General features: G+C 40.0%; 1 protein-coding gene across 1 annotated transcript in view; it reads left to right on the plus strand.

Annotated features, from left to right (window-relative positions):
- FREM2 (FRAS1 related extracellular matrix 2) overlaps window positions 1-21,796 on the plus strand; it is a 161,443-nt gene that overhangs the window by 121,120 nt on the left and 18,527 nt on the right. Inside the window, exons 7-16 of the mRNA XM_077752575.1 lie at window positions 1,824-1,973; window positions 3,893-4,102; window positions 5,482-5,679; window positions 6,454-6,618; window positions 7,420-7,602; window positions 10,866-10,996; window positions 13,236-13,394; window positions 14,659-14,962; window positions 17,364-17,495; window positions 19,932-20,263. Of these exons, the coding sequence (XP_077608701.1) occupies window positions 1,824-1,973; window positions 3,893-4,102; window positions 5,482-5,679; window positions 6,454-6,618; window positions 7,420-7,602; window positions 10,866-10,996; window positions 13,236-13,394; window positions 14,659-14,962; window positions 17,364-17,495; window positions 19,932-20,263 (1,964 nt within the window). The remainder of the gene's footprint in view (window positions 1-1,823; window positions 1,974-3,892; window positions 4,103-5,481; window positions 5,680-6,453; window positions 6,619-7,419; window positions 7,603-10,865; window positions 10,997-13,235; window positions 13,395-14,658; window positions 14,963-17,363; window positions 17,496-19,931; window positions 20,264-21,796) is intronic.

A 21,796-nucleotide genomic window follows, 5' to 3' on the forward strand; every position in this document is an offset into this window, starting at 1 on the left:
CCACAATTCACAGCTCACTCCAGTAACTCAGAAACCTGGCATACGATGATATGGTTTGCCAGCAATGTGAAGAGACAGAGAGATCACGTTGGATACAGATGATCAGACCTCCATAAAACATACGGATAAAACATACATAAAAACACAGATCTGCCTGGCTTGGCCATCTGGTCAGAATAAGCATTTTCAGAGTTCTGTCTTCACCTTTGCCCTCTGCTTAGGTGTGAGAAATGTAAGGAATTTATTGGCTTGTGTTTGAGGTCTGCCTTGACTGAGGTTAATGAGATAACACCTGCATTGTACACACACACTCACTTGCCCTAACACCGTCCAAGTTGGAAGGATGAGAGGGAGGTGAGGTATGCCCTGCGCAGACGTATCACCCCATGAACCAAAACATGCAAACAAAATTTCCAAAGTTGGTTTTGTATTATCCAAGAGTTCAGGGGACCTACCTGCTTTTTTATTAATGCCCCTACCCCCCACCCCCGCACACACATGAAGAAAGAAAGGAAAACATTATTTTCTGGTTTTAACAAAGGTAATTTATTTGGGTCAGAGAAATAAAGAATTTATGCTCAACTTGAACAGGGCACCAAATGGATTTCCTTTGGCGTTAAGCCATGATTGTAAGGTTCTGCTTGATTTTTGGGTGTTTAGCAATTCAGTTAGATGCTCGGAAATGTGGTGGTCTTCTCTTTAATGGTCTTGTCTTTTAAGGAACATTGATGAGCCCTATGACCTTTTAGACTCAGCCCTTTTGAGTCTTAGAAAACCAGACACAAATGACTAAAATGTCTCAAATCATATTATTCTGTCTAAACTCAATTCACTTATCTTTGTCAAGGTTTGATTATAAAATAAGTTCACAGTGAGTAAACGTATACCGTATAATTTCTTATGGCCTATAAATATTTCAAAGTAAGTTTTTTATACAAGTAGTCACACAAATGATCTCTCAGCATTCCTCATTATTCAGCTGTCTCTCAGTGTTCCTCAGACTTCTGGCGGCTGTCTCACAAGGTAAACTGTTGGTCACAAGCGGAATCACACAGAGAATGATGATGAGATCAATTCATCACCAATACCGGAGAAAAATACAAAGTCTCCAGATCATGGGTCTTACCTTGATGACCTAAGTCTCATCATTTTCATACATGTTTCAGGCAAACCGCTTGGTATGAGATTATTTCTCTAGTGGAACCTCATTTGGCTTAGGACACCCCCCCAGCACTCTACAGGTAATTGCCAATAGTGTCCTGGTCTCCCTAAAGTCTTCAGAACTGGTAGTCACATGTATTTAGTCTAACTATGCCAATAGGTGCTAACTCTGCCGTGGTTATGATAGGCCCAGTTACACCAGATTAAAACCAAATGTAATGGACCAGAAAATGTCATAATGCAACTAGTCTCCAGGGTGAAGGCTTGGGAAAAATGACACAATGAGCAGTCTGACGGAACTTACAACACTTCGGCCTATGTGTTTTATTTCATTTGGGGGTTGTTTTACCAGCTAAGCTTCCAGGAAATACATTTAGAAGCCACTTATGATCCCACGTATGGGGGACAAAGTAATTCGAGCCTCAGGATGAGAACGTTCCATTAGGCACTTAACTATAAATATTTTTCTTTTTCAGCAGAGGCCTTTTGCCCTGAAAAAGATATAAATCAACAGATTAAAGAGATGTTATCTTACTGAAAGGAGAAAATACGATATAAGGGAATCAGTTAAATAAAGTCCATTCTTCTCTGGTATTCCGTCAGTAAGGACTGATGTGGGAAAAATAAAAATAACCCAAAGGGCACTGCTTCATTCTTAACAGAACCCGCCTTCTACTTCGGTGACGTTGAGTACGCTGTGGACGAGAGCGCGGGCTACGTGGAAGTGCGGGTGTGGAGGACGGGCACAGACCTGTCCAGGCCATCCAGTGTCACCGTGAGATCTCGGAAGACAGATCCTCCGTCTGCTGATGGTGAGCGGTTTCCTACGGCAGCTCTTTGGGCTCTACAGCATTCAACTCACTGTGACACCAAATACTTTAAAGCTAAAATACTTCATTCCCATTAAAGCAGTCTGGATGAATTGAACTTTTTCTGAAATTATTAATATATAGGAGCTAAATCTAGACTCTCTTTATTACTGTGAGAAAGTACATTTAAAAGCCACAAATCAGGGGTGCCTGAGTGGTTCAGTCGGTTAAGCATCCGACTTCAGTTCAGGTCATGATCTCACAGTTCGAGGGTTCGAGCCCCACCTCAGGCTCTGTGCTGGCAGCTCAGAGCCTGGATCCTGCTTCAGATTCTGTGTCTTCCTCTCTCTGCCCCTCTCCTGCTCACACTCTATCTCTCTGTCTCTCAAAAATAAACATTAAAAAAAATTTTTAAGCCACAAATCAGAGGCTGTGTTACAAACACAGAAATCAAAGACTCTAAATTCGAATGCCTGTATTTGCATGAATTGGTTCTCTACACTTTGCAAATCTAACATCATTGCATATTCTGGCATCAGTATGCACAAGATTGATCATGCTGGTCATTCTCACAGAAATCTAATGACGTGTAAGTATCTTACAGATGTGCATCTCCGACTCGGTGGCCTCCTCATTGTAACCAGATTCCCCATAAATACTTCAGATCCGAAACGCTTTTTCCACATTTCATTATATAAGCTACCCTACCTGGTACATGCTTACTTTTATCCTGGAATTTACATCTCCAAAGAGTTGATTATGAAGTTTAGGGTAAGCATAGGATTAGAAATGTCCTTTTTTTTCTTCTTCTAAGTTGCCAGCAGTACACACTCTGTCTGTCTCGTGTGCACACACAAAAGTACATCATACACACATCATACACTTGTCAAACAAAGCAATCAGGGACTGTACCATCTTAAAAGTCACGCTTAAGTTTTAACCCTTTTAATGTAGTGGAAACAGCATAATGCTTTGTGTGTAGTAAGTGTCCAGTAAGCATTTGATTCACCCAATTCGTCATTTTCTAAGAAAAAAATTCAAATCGGAGAAAGAGAGATGAGAATAAAGATGAAGAAGCAGAGGAATAGAAAACTACAAGAACCACAAAGAGATTCAGACAGAGATTTCAAAAAAATGAAGTCAGGGCAGATACACTTACAGTTGAATATTGGGAGGTAGAGAGAATATAAAATGAGGGTTAGAAGAACAGAAAGTATGAAACAAAGAAGCAACAGTATGGAAACCTTGTTACCCACTCGCAGTGTTTATGAACGCCTAAAGACTGACAGTTTTGTTTGTAACTATTTTAGACATAAATGGAGGTGTCGACATGAGGTTTGCACCCCATGGTCTGAAAAATAATAAGCCAAAGACCAAATATGTCTTTGAAAATAAAAGATTGCTGCTCTCTTTGCCTGGGGTGCATGGGGGTGGAGTGAGAGAGACAAAAGCTTATATCTGAAATGTGTTGCTTTAACCAACAGACAAACACACACCTAACTAAGGTATTCTCTTGTAGCTTGGAAAAATAAACATATATATTTAACTGATGTTAACAAACGTTAAATATATGCATTTCATAGGTAATTTACGATAATCATAGGTATGATTGACGTGCTGATTAACTCGGACCTGAATTTTATTAGCTCTATTCAAGAATTCTACAATAAAATAGAAGAATTATTTAACCAAAGCTAAAATAACTCACTAGACATAGAGAAAATAAAGTTCAGAGCCTGGTCTTTGTTCTACCATCTCTAAAACCAATATCGTTTGCATTTCATTAAATGTACTTTTCTGCAATGTTATGCTGATCTATATATGTATTTTTTAAAGAATCACAAGTAAATCTACATAATTTGCTTCTCATAATCTTGTTTAATATAGTCAGTCCCCAACTGAATCATTCTTTTGTTACATAGCTGGAACCGACTATGTGGGAATCAGTCGTCATTTAGATTTTGCGCCTGGAGTCAACATGCAGACTGTTCGCGTTATCATCCTGGATGATCTTGGGCAACCAGTGCTGGAGGGAATTGAGAAATTTGAACTGGTGCTTCGTATGCCGATGAACGCTGCCCTTGGCGAGCCCAGCAAAGCCACGGTGTCCATAAATGATTCTGTCTCCGATCGTGAGTGTTTATTAATTTACAGTGATGAGTAAACTGAAAGGCCAGAGTTCATATACATGTTAAGTAAAATGGTGAACTGGGGTTCACATACCTGTGTAAGGTCGCTAGGGCTGCCATAACAAGGTACTACCGACTCCACAATTTCTTGTCTCACAGTCCTGGAGGCTAGAAATCCAAAATCAAGGTGACGGCAAGGTTGGTTTGTTTTAAGAGCTGTGTGGGAAGGATCTGTTCCACACCTCTTCTTTGGCTTGTAGATACCCATCTTGTCCTCTATGTGTCTTTAAATTATCTTCTATGTGTGTCACTGCATCTAAATCTCCCCTACTTATAAGACACCAATTATATTCGATTATAACCCATTCTAATGACCTCATGTTTACTTGATTACCTCTGTAAAGACCATCTCCTCCAAGAAAGTCACATTTTCGGGTTGTGAGGGTTAGTACTTCAGCCTCTGAATTTGGAGGGGATGCATTTCGACCCATAACAATACCCTCTCTGACCATGTCTCCCTTTGCCCTTCTGACCATTTTGTTAAAAACTAGGTAGTCTCAGAAGAAAACTTTTAGTCTTCTTTTCAAATTTAAAAAAATAAAGCAAGATTGTCATCAATATCTTGATGGAACCACATGGCGCCGCACAGACCCTTGAATGTAATGGTCTTTTCCCACTTCTCCACTCAGGACTTCCATCACCTCTAGACACTCCTGAAATTTCTCTAATAAGGTACCCAAACTATAGTTCTGACAAGCAGCCGCTGGACACATGGTAGGGATCACTGACACGTCCTCATGAAGGAATTCTGAAACATTTTCAACCATGATCATCTTGACTTGCTTGGAAGGGGCAGAGCCTATTGTTAATAAGATCTATGCTAATTCTTAGGTATCATTTAAAATGTATACATAATATTCATTATCAAAAACATTATATATATATACATATATATAATACTATATTCATTATCAACTTTTCTAACATGGTCTGGGTAAACTCAGCTTGTAATTATGTGCACAATATTGAGTGTTATTCAGAAATAATTCAGAAATTTCAGAAAATCTGAAAAGCTCATGATTAAGCAACATCTATAAATACAGATATCTTAAAGTCTCTGGTTTTATCTACTTTTTAGCATTTCACTGCATCTCCCTACTCTATGAAATGGGCATGGCAGAATTTTACAGATAAGAAAATCAAAACAATTTATTTAAGTGATTTGCTTAAGGCCAAAACATTGTCAAGGGACTGGGTGGAAACTGGAATCCAATTCTCACTTCTGTTCGCTATTCTTTACACTAAACCAGGTTTTCTAAAATGGCATTTTCCTCAAGGAGTTCTCTGTCCACTTTGATCCATATGTCCATTTGTTTCTGCAGTGCCTAAGATGCAATTCAAAGAACGGGTATATACTGGCAATGAAAATGATAGGCAGATAGTTGCAATGATCCACAGGAATGGAGACGTTCACTACAGGTCTTCAGTGAGATGCTACACACGCCAGGGATCTGCACAGGTGATGGCGGACTTCGAGGAACGTCCAAACACTGATAGCTCCATCATCACGTTCCTCCCTGGTAAGGCTGAGCTTGACATTTTTCTTTGGAATTTGAGGAAGCCAAGTTTTTGATGAGAAATACGCATAAGGAAAATACACGACCTTGACTTCCACAAGCTTATGACATAGTTTTATGTGCACTGTGTGATAATAAGGCAAAGTAGGCCTTAACAGATTGAATAAATGTCTTTTTGGTGTATGTATTCATTTATTAACTCGTTTCCAGTGATGTGTTCTATTGTTTACCCAGAGGCGTATCAGCTGAATAGGTTTCTCAATGCTGGGAGATAGGGTTCAAATGACAGAAAGGAAAGGAAATAGATGTCACATTTTTTAATATGAATTCAGAGCCTTGAATTGTTTGATCGCTTTGATCCTGTAATTGTACTGGAAACCAGTAACATAGTCACATTAACTCTGACCGTCCTGTACAGGGCTGCTAAATTTGCTTCCTGATCATAATGCTCGAAATTCATACCTAAAATTGGTATTTGCTCATTATCCTTGTTTTCTAAGTGAGCGACAGAACTTAAAAACAGACATTAATTTCCCATACAAATAGGAGCTCTCGTTGCATATGTTCAAATATTTAATCATTCATTCAGCAAATATTTATCAGAGGCTTGTTATACGCCAGATACGATTCTTCATACTGTAAATACAGCAGGGAGAAAAGCAACATCCTTGCCCTTGTGGTGGTTGTAGTCTAGTGGCCCATGTATCCTTTCGTGCCCGGGATGGGACTGGGATGTGATGGAGTATAATTGACGCGCTGCCATGATCCCTGTTCCAGGTGAGACTGAAAAGCCTTGTGTCCTTGAGCTGATGGACGACCAAGTCTATGAGGAAGTAGAGGAGCTCCGCCTGGTTCTTGGCACCCCACATAGCAACTCCCCCTTCGGGGCTGCGGTTGGGGAACAAAATGAAACTCTGATAAGGATCCAAGATGATGCTGATAGTAAGACGTTATTTCTTGTGCTTAGCTGTAATTTGGACATTGAAATCCCTCTGTGTTAATATTTTTGGTGGCTCAGAAAATAACCCCTTCTTTCTTTTTTAAAAAATTTGTATTATTTATTTTGAGAGAGAGAGGAAGAAAGCAAGCATGAGCAGGGTAGGGACAAAGAGAGAGGAAGACAGAGCATCCAAGCAGGCTCTGCTCTGTCAGCATAGAGCCTGATGTGGGGCTTGCTCCCAGGAACCGTGAGATCATGACTTGAGCTGAAATCAGGGGTTGGATGCTTAACCAACTGAGCCACCCAGGTACCACCCGCCTCTCTCTGACTAAGGTTTTGAAGTAATTGAGAAATGGGAAAAAAACAGTGGGACCAAGGGGGAACCAAATTAAAATTAAACCATTTTAATTAAAAGTTGATTTTGGAGAATATGGTTTATATCTAATGCTGAATTTTGAATATTCATACCTCCTGTCTGGTAGAGATAGCCCTGAGCCAGCGGCTCCTCCCTCAGCGAGAAAATTTATTATCAGTTTTCTCAGGGACCTACTCCTGTACGACTTACAGCACATCGAGGCTGCCCAGAGTGCACATCTTCTGGGGCTGGTTAGTTCCCAAGGAAGGAGGCTGGGCTATACACACTCAGTTTCTTTTAACCCACTCAACGATAATCATGGTGAGGGGACGGAGAGAAGCCAGGAGCTTAATACTAATCAAGTTCTTCCCATTTGGAAAGAAACATTAGACATGAAGAAAAAGTATTCCCTCATGTTTTAATTTGTCCATATGTCTCACAATTTTAGAGGCCATTATTAAATTTGGAGAAACCAAATTTAGCGTCAGTGAACCCAAAGAACCAGGACAGTCGGTGATTATAAAAATTCCAGTGATTCGCCAAGGAGATACTTCGAAGGTTTCCATCGTGAGAGTCCACACCAAGGATGGCTCAGCCACCTCTGGAGAAGACTATCACCCTGTGTCAGAAGGTATGGGCGTTCCCAGGGCCTGCCTCCAGGTGGTCACACTATTGGTGCCCTTGAGAAAAAGAAGAGACATATCCAACTGAAATAAAAATAGACATACTCCTTCACATTAATCTCCTTCAGAAAAACAAAGGCAGTGGAATTTAGTTCCAGGTTATTCCTTTTTGACTTCTAGGACTTATGTGTGAAGACTTAGGGAAATTGTGAGTAGACCAGATGACCTTATATTCTGAGTCTACTTTTACATTTCATACGTATTATCTTTATTATGCTTATCAGATACCAAATAATACCAATTGTAGAATATTCTAGTACAATGAAAATATGCATGATCACTGAGATAGTTTTTTTTAGTTTATAGAACACCAGCAATCTAAAACTTCAAGCTACAAATTTTGTGTTAAAGGACAGTAAAATGCTCGTGAAATACCAACCAAAGGGACCATGAATTTTCCAGGCCTTAGGATTTCATAATGGATGCTTTTCATCCACTCCTCTCTCCTTCTTCAAATTTTTGTACCATTTCACCATTTATTTTTATGAGTAATTAAAACAAATCAGTTCTTCTCTCCCTTTTTATAAGCTATTTGCTGACAGAATAAGCTATTCGCTGACAAATTGATTTCTTTGTCAAAGGTAAGTTTATGAATTATGTGGAGTTCTACTTACCCATGTTGTTTCTAGTATCCTACCTCTTGCTACCAACAATCTTTAGTTCTTTTTTTTTTTTAATGTTTTTAGCTATTCTTGAGAGAGAGAAAGAGAGAGAGGAAAAGGGCAGAGAGAGAGGGAGAGGATCCAAAGCGGGCTCTGCACTGACAACAGAGAGCCTGATTCCAGGCTCAAACCCACGAGCCATGAGATCATGACTTGAGCCGAAGTCGGACGCTTAACCACTTAACCGCTTAACCGACTGAGCTACCCAGGCACCCCAGTTTTGAGTTCTTGATCATAGGGCTTCAGGCATTCACCTTGATCTCCTAATTTGTGAAAAAAAACGGTTGGAAAATGATGGATAGGTATTTCTGAGTCAGTAATAAAGTTGATGAAGACAATAGGAAAAAAAAAACATCCTCTACCAAGCAGCTTGTGTTTTCTTTGCACATACGGTAAACGTTTGACTACTATAAAGCTTCAAAGTTCTCCTCTGATTATTCTCTATGCAAAAAATGACATATTTATATTTCAAATATATATTATATTAGATTTGAAATAAATCACATACCACCCAAAAGGAGAAGAAAACAACTGGTTAACAACTAAATTATTAAAAATCTGAAATAAGTCTTTTTTCTATAAATGAGTAGATTTTACATGAAGGAAACACCTCCTAAAGATGGAGAACATGACCTTTAACAGAAAATGTTTTTCAAGGAAACAAAACAATTGGTTTTTGCTGAAGCATAAATGAAATTATACCTCTGTGGTAAACTGACCTATGAAGTCAGAAAAAAGGTCAAATAACAGCAAATCGGCCTGTGCCTCTTTTATCCCATAAATGTAAACATGCTGTTTCTAATGCTTCCAATTAAAATGTAATCTTTTCTAGTCCATATTCAAATGTCTCCCTCTGTGGTCAAAATTGAGGTCAGTCCCTTATAAACAAACAGAAATAACAAGTATAGAAGAGAAGTTGAAACATTTTTTTGTTCTAAAAATGTCTAACATGCAGATAAAGACTAAAGTAAATGAGTAACTGAGGAAACATCTCTATCATCCAGCAAGTATATGATAAGAAAACAGTCATTTAAATATTTAAAATAAATACTTTAGTTTTTAACTTCCTAGAAATTGGGTTTCTATAACTCTGGGGGTTATAAAACTTGACTGCTTATATAAGGGCTAAAACAAAGGATGAAAATGAGCATAGCAAGGGAAGTAGGAAGGGAAATGACACATTGGGAACATTACTGAACCATAAAGTCCATTCCCTGCTGGAAAAAGCCAGCACCTCATAGACAGCTGACTTTTGCCAAGCAGGAAAGTACAAAAGAACTTTAAAAATCTACATTTTTCTGTGAAATCCCCAGATATTTTTGGTTTCAGAAACTAATTTTATAATGAAATGTCACAGGAGCCAGACCAAACAAATCGATGGGCCAGAAATGATCAGCTCTTTTCATCCTCTGGAACAAGAGCCCTAAATTCTCTCAGGGTCTGAGAAATCCAAGACTAATAGACTCAGAGAACACACCGAGGCTAATGTGGAAGACAGTTATATCTAGAAACAGAACTCATTTTAAAGGGGGAGCTGGCTTACTAACTCAATGTTAAAGGAAAAAAATCTTTTTCATAATTGACAATAAAAAAATAGAAGTAGCAGAGGAAAAACACATTGGAGACACCTTTTCCTCTGCCACATTTTAAAGGATTTGTAATTTAGAATTATAATGGTTGAACTTCAGTTACATCGGAAACAGCATCTGCTATCTTCTCTAATTGGAATGATTATGTATTATACTTTTTATTTCTCTTCTGAGCCAGTTTTTCAAAAGCTATAGTCAAGCCAACAAAGTCATTTATCCAAGTCTCATGATATAGGTGCTGCTGACAATCTTGAGTTCAGTAAAATCAATTAATTTTTAATGCTTTAGGGATTTTGAAATGAATCATTTTAAAAAAGGATTCTCATAATTAGTTTCATTTTCATGAGAATGAAGCAAATTTGTTTTTAGTGAGGAGAGCAGGGTTGAGGGGAAGAATACCATTCACATTTCTCGAAAACAATTCTCTAAGTTTCCAAGATTAACATCAACAGCAGAAAAAGTCTTTTTAAAATATAATTTGATATAATATTAAAAAACTCAACAATTTTATATCCACCTTATACTATCCATACATAATTAAGGCAAGTGTTGTTCACATTTCATAATGTCTGCAATTGTAGTCACTTGACTTGAATCCTATTGGCTCAGAAATTCTGGAAATGAGAGCCAGTTTTTCTGGTTGTGCCTCAGTATTAAAACAGGCGATCTTCTGTTCCATTACTCTGTGTTTTTTCAAACTATGGGTCAACAAACAAATTTAGTAGCTTCTGATTAGAATTTTCTTTGGATGAAATGGAATAGAATGGAAAATATTTAAGTGCAAGACTTGAGGTAAAAATAAATGATGTTTTTCAAACTTGTGATTCCATTCTATGCACACACGCACTGGGTCACAGTGTAAAGTGTTTTTCCTCATTGTCAGTCACGGTCAAAAAAGCTTGAGAAAAATTTCATATCTTCATGTATAAAAGACTTAAATCTGTGACTTTGCATTTGTAGAAATTGAGTTTAAGGAGGGAGAAACCCAGCATATTGTTAACATTGAAGTACTCTTCGATGGGATCAGAGAAATGAGAGAGGCCTTCACTGTTCATCTAAAACCCGATGAGAACATGGTAGCAGAGACCCAGGTAAGAGAAGGTGAATACAAATTTAGGGCCTGCATTTTAATCGGGGAAAATGCATATAAGCCTCACATAGTGTACAGTAGACTAATGGAGTTTTGTGCAAGCCTTGTATAAAGGAGATGTGCATAATCCCTTTTTCACCTCATAAATAAATTTTGTTCCTATGGCTCTTCCTATGAAAACTCACATTTACAGAAACTCGGGGACTACAGTCACTACAGCCCATTTAGCCTTTCCATTTCAGTTGGCAGCCATTGAATTTGAGATTCATTTCCAGAAAGAAAACATCATCTCGGCATCAAGAGAAGACTGTAAATTCAGTACTACAGCTCATTAAGACATACATTTTAATCCACAACACAGTCTGCTATCCTTCCAAATTCCCATCTCTAATCCTTGCTTTATCGAATTGATGCCCAGAACCTCAGTGACCAAAATATTATGGTCCTAATCCTGGTTTTCTGTGCTTATTTCATTTAAACTGTGTCACCAACCACATTTTCTTCAAGATAAACATAATGTCTACAGAATTTTGACCTTTGTACTTTAAATAATCTCTACAACTAAATAATTTTAGGCATAGACCAATGTTTATAATATCTATGCTTGAGTGGCTAAAATGAACAAATCAGGAGACTATAGATGCTGGAGAGGATGTGGAGAAATGGGCACCTTCCTACACTGTTGGTGGGAAGGTAAACTGGTGCAGCCCCTCTGGAAAACAGTGTGGAAGTTCCTCAAAAAATTAAGAATAGAACTCCCCTATGACCCAGCAATAGCACTGCTAGAAATTTACCCAAGGGATATAGGAGAGCTGAGGCATAGGGACACATATACCCCAATGTTCATAGCAGCACTCTCAACAATAGCCAAATCATGGAAAGAGCCTAAGCATCCATCAACAGACGAATGCATCGAGAAGACGTGGTTTATCTATACCATGGAATACTACATGGCAATGAGAAACAATGAAACCTGGCCATGTGTAGCAACATGGATGGACCTTGAGGGTGTTATGCTGAGCGAAATAAGTCAGGCAGAGAAGGACAAATACCATATGTTTTTACTCATATGTGGAACAGGAGAAACTTAACAGAGGACCATGGGGGAGGGGAAGGTAGAAAAATGGTTAAGGAGAGGAAGGGAGACAAAACACAGGAGACTCTCAAATACTGAGAACAAACTGAGGGTTTTGGGTTGGGGGAGAGGGGAAAATGGGTGATGGGCATGGAGGAGGGCACTTGTTGGAATGAGCACTGGGTGTTGTATGGAAAACAACTTGACAATAAACTATATAAAAAAATAATAATATCCATGCTTAAATTTACTCTATTTCTTTTATTATTTGATTTACTATTAGTATAAAATCAAATTGGACAGGTTTCTTCCCTTTAGTATCTGTTATCATTTTATAACCTTTACTACTTGATGACATTTCTGCTATAGTGCCTTGCTTTTTTTCTTTTAAGTCATATTTAAAATTCAAGAAGTATGGGCAGACAACCTTTCCCACATTTATATATTTTTAAAACTCTTGATCATGTTAAAAATTATTCTTGTTTTGTTATTTTTGTGAAGGATTGCATTAAAATCTTTGGGGTGAAAAGAACTGAGATTCATTCAGGTCACTTCAAGTGATGACAGCCGCTTTTACATATCCACAGGTGAATATAGAGCTGCAAACTGTGGTATATAAGATATCAGAGGGTTATGCAGGAGCTAAGGCAAATTTATTGGCCCGGTGTCTTGGCATCGCGCTCTGCATGGGCTTCAGGCTGGGCTTCGGGTCTCTGCTCATTTAAAGCCTTGCTTTTCGCCGGCATCCATGTCAGCAAGGCTCTGCTGTCACATGACCCCTATGATCTGCCTTGTCTCAGCCTGTCGCTCAGCTTTTTTCCCACTAGCAACTAATTGGCCTTCTCATGGATCTCCCTTGTCACAACCCAAGACAGAGTCAGCCACGATCGTCACAATTTGGAGAGAAAAAATAGAACCTAAATACCTCATGGGCCGCTGGCCGAGCCAGGCTGCCCTGGGTTCATGCCCCCTCCCCGGGTTCCAGAAGTGATGGCCAAGGTGCCACAATCACCCAGAACAAACCACACAGGGCCTGGCACTCTGCAGGGCCTCTGCGTGTGACAATTCTCATCATTGTGTGAGCATCATGGGTATCGTACTCTACAATAGAAGCTCCTAGAGCCGAATATTTCAGTAATCAAAAGTAATTACCTATTCCTCTTAGGCGACCAAAGCCATTGTGTATATAGAAGAAATGAATAGCATGGCAGACGTCACTTTTCCTTCTGTCCCTCAAATTGTCTCTTTACTGATGTACGATGACGCTTCCAGAGCCAAAGATGGTGCTGGGCCCGTGTCTGGCTACCCCATCATCTGTATCACAGTGAGTAGGCAACTGGAAAAATTGAGAAAAATTGCAAAATGACTATTTCAAATAATTGTGGATGTTAGCCAGTGTAGATTGGCTTTGCCATGAAGAAATGCAAGTGGGAAAATACCGCAAGGCGTAAGCTTTGAACTTTGGGGATAGGAAAACATGACATTAGTCACATAAAGTCCCCGTTTTTCTTCCTTATCCAACAAAGGTTTATTAACTGATGTGTACACAGTGTGTTATCTCCTGTTATCTCAGGGTCTGCCACCGATAGAAAAAATAAATAAAGGTTGAACTGTGCACTCAAGAAACTTAAAAATAAGGAAGAGAAAAATATATAGGAATCGTCGCCCAGAGAGCAAGATGCGCTCATTGCCGTGAAGAGCCAGCTAGAGCCGCAGCTCTGTGTGTGAGAGGAGGCTTGGGGCGCTGGCATGGTTTAAGATGAGTCAGACAGGGGGAAGCTATTCCAGGAAGAAGTGATTGCAGCAGGGGCTACATCTAGAAGAGTAACATTTAAAAATGGCATATTATTATTTCTTTTTATTTGCCTTTCCTTGAGTTTAAATTATAAGTTCCTTGTGAGCAAAACTAGGATATACTTATTTTTATATCTTATTTTTAAATAACAACAGCCCAGGTGTAATGATCTACTTATAATAGGCACACAATAAATGTTTATTGAATTAACATGGCAGATAAAATTTGGTGCCAAGTTACAGAGGTCTTTAAATGTTATGTGAAGGACTTGGACTTCATTGGTTGGGTAGCAATGGGTTCCTCGCACAGAAGAATGGCATGAGAAGAGGGCTGTGCTGGAGTGTCACCACACAGCAGTGTGTCACTTGCCTAGAAAGACCCCGACTCGATGTGAGGCGGTGCTGGGAATGGGAAGGAAGGCACTGGCTTAAACATTGCCAAGGAAGAATCAGCCAAGTTCACGGACCCACCAGAAGTGGGGGACAAGATGAGAAGGAGGAAGGAGGGAGGGAGAAGAACGAGAATGATTGCGGGTCCCAGAGGTTCATGAGGTGACGCAAAGCATAACAAGGTTCCACGCATCAAGTTGGAGTAGAAACGTCCAGTAAGCTGTTTGAAACAGAAGCTCAGAGTCCATATGCGCTGTCCCGGATAGAATAGAAGTGTGAAGGCCGCGTGAATAGCAGGTTGAAATGGCAAAAGGAAGAAGGCAAGGTTTAGGATAGAGAGCGTGAGAAGCGTAACTTCCGCACTGTTCCGTACTGTGGCCCTAACAGTCACTTGTTTCCCATAGGCTTGCAACCCTAAATACTCAGACTATGACAAAACAGGCTCTATTTGTGCGAGTGAGAACATCAACGACACCTTGACCCGGTACCGATGGCTGGTTAGCGCACCCGCTGGCCCTGATGGCGTGACCAGCCCCATGAGAGAAGTGGACTTCGACACCTTTTTCACGTCGTCCAAGATGATCACCTTGGACTCCATATACTTTCAGCCTGGCTCCAGGGTGCAGTGCGCGGCTCGTGCTGTGAATGCCAATGGCAATGAGGGCCTGGAGCTGATGAGCGCTATCGTAACCATCAGCAGAGAAGAAGGTACTCTTCTTTCGCACGAACCACTGAAACACACAAATGTCTGCTTTCTGGCTATGAGTTCTCCCAGATGTCCCCATGCACTCCTTAATACTCTTTAAGTCATTTTTAAAATTTATTTATTTATTTTGAGAGAGAGAGTGAGAACAGAGGAGGGGCAGAGAGAGAGAGAGAGAGAGAGAGAGAGTCCCAAGCAGCTCTGTGCCGTCAGTGTGGAGCCCCATGCAGGGCTCAAATTCATGAACCGTGAGATCATGGCCTGAGCCAAAATCAGGAGTAGGACGCTTAACCGACCGAGCCACCCGGGTGCCTAATTATTCTTCAGGTACTCGAAAAATGACATCCGGTTTCCGAAAATATTCATTAGAAACTATTCATTTGCTCCACATTTTGTGATCACCTGTTATATGCCAGACTTTACGCCGGCATATACGTGCTCTCTGCTGGTATTAAGGAAAATAAATCAAGATGCTTATTCTCGAGAAATTCACACGCAAGCTGAGGACAGAGATAAACTTACTGGGGATGAGCATTATCGAAGTGATTAGTTCTACCCTGAGGGGGTCAGGAAGGGTTTCATCAAAGAACTGCTTAAGCTGCATCTTGAAAACAGCAGAGAAAAGAAAAGCACGAGCAACTACCGACAGAAGCATGAAAACTCATGGAATAATCTGGTAACTACAGAGAAGTGGGGAAGGAAGCATGTGAGAGGAGAGTGGGGAAGATCACATGAAGCAGGACGGTATGCAAGGGACAGCTCTGGACACGGTGGCTCCTGGGTGATGACCTGGTTGCTGCACACATGGGGCTTTGCCGGCGAGCTGGGACAGAGGAATGACGGTTCGGGTGGAGAGATGTGTACGGGTGCCCACACCATGTGGTTACGGGGCGGGGAGGGGGGGTTGTCCAGGGCTGAAGCCCAGACATTGGAGGTGAGGAACAGGATGTAGCCGGAGACAAGACTGCAAAGACAGGGACTCTGCTTCATACGCTCATCTTTCACTCAGGAGAAGAACTTCCAAGTCAGATTTTTAAAATATCAGTCTGTTGGGGCGCCTGGGGGGCTCAATCTGTTGAGCATCCGACTTCGGCTCAGGTCATGATCTCGCGGTCCGTGGGTTCGAGCCCCGCGTCAGGCTCAGTGCTGACAGCTCAGAGCCTGGAGCCTGTTTCAGATTCTGTGTCTCCCTCTCCCTCTGCCTCTTCCCTACTTGCACTCTGTCTCTCTAAAAAAATAAATAAACATTTAAAAAAATTGAAACTAGCAGTGTGCTTGTAAGATTTCATTCCTAAAACTTTATTTGCATCTAATGGTTCAGAGGTATGTTTGTTGCATAAAGAAATGCTATATGTACTACCTCCCACCATTATATACTCAGGATCTATAATTATTGATATCATATATAGTAAACAGGTTCTTCTATTAGGATTAAAATATATGGTTTTTAAATTTCTTTTAAAACCAAACTATTATGTTGGTACCAGAAAGAAAAAAAAATTAAACACTGCTTTAAAAAGAGTCCCCCTCTTAATAAACCCAGATGCTAGCAACTGTCTCTGATTTTACTGCTATCTTAATAAATAGTTGTCTATTTCCTCTGTCTTGTACAAATAAGAAAGAGAATATATATAGCCTGTTGTCCTGAAATTACAACCCAGCGTCTTTGTCTCTTCCATGATACTAAAATGAAAACATTACAATTCCTTTAAAGCTAACATTGGAGGAAGATTTTCATGTCAACGTTCTTGAGGATCACTGAGAGCTAGAGATGTTAGAAAACAATCTTATATCGTACGCGTATGCATATATCAGTATGAGTCTATTTTGTATCAGTATGTATATTATAAATTACAAATTATAATACACATACCATAAGGAGTTACATATATAGAGAAAATGCTACTGTATACATTTTGTTCTCTAATTCTAAGGAGACTTTAGGGGTTTTGTTTTAAAAATGAGTGCATTTTTAGTTGATTTGATTACCAAAAATGATACTTTATGACTAGTCAGTAAGTGGACTATTCTAGGGTAAACATCCAATTCACATAATTACACTATAGTTATTTTTTCCTGTTGACTTTCACATTTTATAATAAAATGGCTTTGTAAATATGATTATAACCTAGAATGCCCAATGTATTAAAGTACGTTGAACAATAATGATTTTTCTCAACTTTATAGAATACCCACGATGCAAAGAAGTAGCCACAAAACTGCCTGCTGATGATTCTCATACCAGGGTCTTCGGGTGGCTTTTTTAGAGCTCCTCTTAGCAATGCTTCAGTTCACAGAAGATTTTTAATTTTATTATTTAAAAAATAAGGGTGCCTCATTTAAAAATATTCTTTAGGTGTTATCTGTTTTCTTCTTTTAGCATAAACATGTTCGTTTTTCCCTGAGGTCTCTGTCAGCCCCGAGTACCAGGGACAGTAGGAGCAGAGCCCTTCTCCGCTAAGCTGCGCTACACGGGCCCGGAGGACCCAGAATACACAAACCTTATCAAGCTCACGGTCACGATGCCACACATAGACGGTAGGTGGCTTGGGTAAGCAAATCCATGGGAGTGGTTTGGGCTTCTCCTTACCTGGTTCGTCTCACTGAGTGGTCGAAATCACCAGACAATGAATGTCCATTGTACAACTTGACCTTCAATTCCTTCTGCTTCTTTCAAGTGTTTCTTTCTTAAAGTCTGACAACCTAAGCATTCTTTAAAATTAAATATAATATATTGTTGAAACATGATGGAGCAAAACTGGTTAATGTGTTTTATGAAATGGCATAAATGTGTCCATCCTTAAAACTTTTAAACTTGGAATTCCGGTGAAGCATCCCGGCATCTCATTGAGCACCTTCAATGTATATTTGCTATTTCATAGATAGAATTTTATAAATCCAATTTATAAATTGTGTTCATTTTCTCCAGATAGGAAAGTGTGGCCAGAATTTGTGAGTCATTAACCTTATTCACACTGTGAACATTTTTCCAAGTACAGAAAATGTTTTATTTTTTTTAACATTGATTTATTTTTAAGAGATGGAGCATGAGTGAGGGAGGGGCAAAGACAGAGGGAGACACAGAATCCAAAGCAGGCTCCAGGCTCTGAGCTGTCAGCACAGAGCCCAACATGGGGCTTGAATGCATCAACCGCAAGATCATGACCTGAAGTCAAAGACTTAACTGACTGAGCCATTCAGACACGCCCAGAAAACACTTTCTTTTTTTTTTTTAATTTTTTTAAAATGTTTTTTATTTATTTCTAGGAGAGAGAGAGAGAGAGAGACAGTGTGAGCAGGGGAGGGTCAGAGAGAGAGGGAGTCACAGATTGAAACAGGCTCCAGGCTCTGAGCTGGCAGTCAGCACAGAGCCCGACACAGGGCTCGAACCCACGAACCGCGAGATCATGACCTAAGCAAAAGTCGGATGCTTAACCGACTAAGCCACCCAGAAGCCCCCAGAAAACACTTTCAAGTTCTCTTCTCCTCAGTTGACTTCATACCTGAAAGAAATTGTTAATACTAATTTTATCACTTGGTGTCTTAGTTATATTTAAAGTGAGAGGAAACAAGTAGGCAGTATTAGGAACTATAAGGTAGACTTTTTCTTTCTCAGAAAAAAAAGACATAATTGTGCTTTTTTTGCTTATTGCAAACCCAAATTTGTGTTGGGGGAGATAGGTGGACAAGAATCTGCACCTCTTTACTTTATGGCATGAGGGACCCACGTATGCCCAACCATCTCCAGGCTCATGTTGGAGGTGGGACTCAAAGGTGCAAAGGGCCGAGGAGGGACCAGCAAGGGAAAAAAAGCCTCTAACCATTCCTAATAGAAAGACTGGTCCCTTACACTGCTCTCAGAGCATACTCTGCATTGTCCAACATGGTCAATGGCCACAGCTCGTCCAGAAGCAGGGAAGAAGCGGACCAGTTCTTTCATGAGGCCAGAGTCTTGCTCCAGAGAACCTGAGAACGAGAGATGGGAAAGGTTCCCGGCGAACCCCTCTCTCGTGGTCCACTTTGCTGCGTTGTTTATTTATACAGCAGTTCGACAAACTGTAGCCTCTGTGCCAAACCCAGCTTGCTGCCTCTTTTCATATGGCCTTGCAAGCTAAGAAAGGTTTTTACATTTTTAAATGTTTGGAAAAAAACCAAAGAACAATATTTCATGGAACACGAAAATTTCATGAAATTATAACCCATTGTCCATGATAAGGTCCTATCACAAGTTATGTTCGTTCCTTTACGCATCACCAGTGCCGGCTTTCCATCCACCGTGGCAGCCCGGGTGGTGTGGCATAGACCTTATGGCCCACAGATTTTATTTACTACTTGACCCTTTATGGAAGAAGTTTGCCAACCCTCAGCCAGTACTGTATTCGGGGTGTTTGCAAACTTCTTGGTCTCGGGGCATCCTTAAAAACTATTCAGGATCTCAAAGACTTACTGTTTTTATGAGTTGTATCTCTAAGTATAGACTAGATTTAAAATTAAAATTAAGAAATTATAAATACTTATTTTTTCATTCATTGAAAAATAACAAGTACATTACATAGTAACATGAAAAACATACTTTTAAGAAAAAGAACTATATAAACCAAAAAAATTTATGTTTTTTTTTACTTTTAAAAATGTATTTAATGTCTGGTTTAATAAATGACAGCCGACTTCTTTCATCCACCTCTGCATTCAAACTATGGCGATGTATGGTGGTTCATACCCTCTGAAGGAGTGCACGGTACACTAGTGAGAGAATAATGGTGGAAAAGTAAAATAATGCCTCAGAATCGTTATAAGAATAGCTTTAATATCACACATCTCCTGGAAAATTCCAGGGGACCCCTGGGACACTGTGTCAATAGTAATCACGCTGTACAGTATTTTAGAACACTTGTCTTCTCGGGGATGAAGAAAAGATTAAGTGTTCTCAGCCCTTCGCTGGTGACAGTGGCATCCCGGTTACGTTCCTTGCAGGCATGCTCCCTGTGGTCTCCACTAAAGAGCTTTCCAACTTTGAGCTCACCCTCAGTCCTGATGGTTCCAGAGTCGGAAACCACCAGTGCTCCAATCTCCTGGACTATACCGAAGTGAAGACCCACCATGGCTTCCTGACCGATGCTACAAAAAATCCAGAAGTAATTGGAGAGACGCATCCCTACCAGTACAGCCCATCCATCAGAGGCTCCAGTACCTTACGCTTCTATCGAAGCCTGAACCTGGAGGCCTGCTTATGGGAGTTTGTCAGCTACTATGACATGTCGGAACTTCTCACTGACTGTGGGGGCGCCATCGGTACAGATGGGCAGGTAAGGCTTTTGAGCATCTGAACTTGGTCACTGGAAAAACCAGTTGGTTCTGTCCAAGTATACAAATTGGGACTAAACCCCACCTCCAGATTTCCATCTTGGTGGTCATTAGGCACAAGAGGGACTGGCATGAGTGGCGTGAAAATGCATGTCTACTTCTCGAACCATTATCATGTCTTTGTATCGAAAGGTCAGTGAATAATTATTGCCATAAACTCCAAATCTATTCTGATATTATAAAAATCCAAATACTAATTTCTTTTCAAAGTATACATTATTGTGTATTGTATATACATACAGAGGTCTGTGATGTATTATAAACCATCTAAAATGAGGATTTATAATCCTCTGGTGAGTCATTTTTCTTCTTCCTTATTTTCTTCCTCCACCTTCTGTCTTTCTCTCCTTTATCCTCTCTTCTTCTCCCTAGTTTTCTCCCCTTTCCCTCCCTGTCTGCCTCATTTCTCCATCACTGACACAGTCAAAAGTATTTGCACTACAATCTGCTAGTTTCTCCTCTGTGTTTACTGACTCCTTTTCATTCTACACAGACATTGACACATAAAATACACAACACACACACACACACACACACACACACACACAATGAACAAAGTTGTTGTCAAAATGATAAGGGAGCAAGATCTCCATTGGTAGTTATTGTTGAGAATCTAAAATATGTTGGGGGTAGTTTAGAAGTGTAATGAGTGTTTGAACTAAAAGCCATGCTCTGTCTTGCCTGGACTAAACAAAGACTTTATATAAGTAGGCTTACACATTAAAGTGTTGAATGGTACCATGTATGTATATGTCTTTCAAGACTTAGCCAAGGTGAGACCGAATGTTGACCGTGCTATATCCCTGTGGTGTTAAAAAAACAAGTCGTAGCATTAGAAATGTAAATGACAGCAGAGTATCAGCTTCACCCCAAGGCGAAGCTGTGAAACCGGACACGCTCAGCTGGTGTTGATGTGGAATGGGCAGCCACTGATTACATCTGGGGACTACTGGACTCCAAGGTAATGAGACGGTCCCTCCATCTCTTCTAAAAGCAACAAAATATTCAGAAACTTGCATGGATTAGTAAAAATTCACAAGACACCAACAGGAAAACCGTATGGAATGCTGGAAAGAGCATGAATATTAGAATCCAGCAAATGTAGACTTAAAATTGGCTCTGATATTTTCTAGCCTTGTGTCCTTGGGTGAGTTACTCAAGATCTCANATCTCCATTGGTAGTTATTGTTGAGAATCTAAAATATGTTGGGGGTAGTTTAGAAGTGTAATGAGTGTTTGAACTAAAAGCCATGCTCTGTCTTGCCTGGACTAAACAAAGACTTTATATAAGTAGGCTTACACATTAAAGTGTTGAATGGTACCATGTATGTATATGTCTTTCAAGACTTAGCCAAGGTGAGACCGAATGTTGACCGTGCTATATCCCTGTGGTGTTAAAAAAACAAGTCGTAGCATTAGAAATGTAAATGACAGCAGAGTATCAGCTTCACCCCAAGGCGAAGCTGTGAAACTGG

The sequence above is a fragment of the Crocuta crocuta genome, unplaced genomic scaffold (genome assembly GCF_008692635.1).
Source record: "Crocuta crocuta isolate KB4526 unplaced genomic scaffold, BGI_CrCroc_1.0 scaffold190, whole genome shotgun sequence".
Lineage (NCBI taxonomy): Eukaryota > Metazoa > Chordata > Mammalia > Carnivora > Hyaenidae > Crocuta > Crocuta crocuta.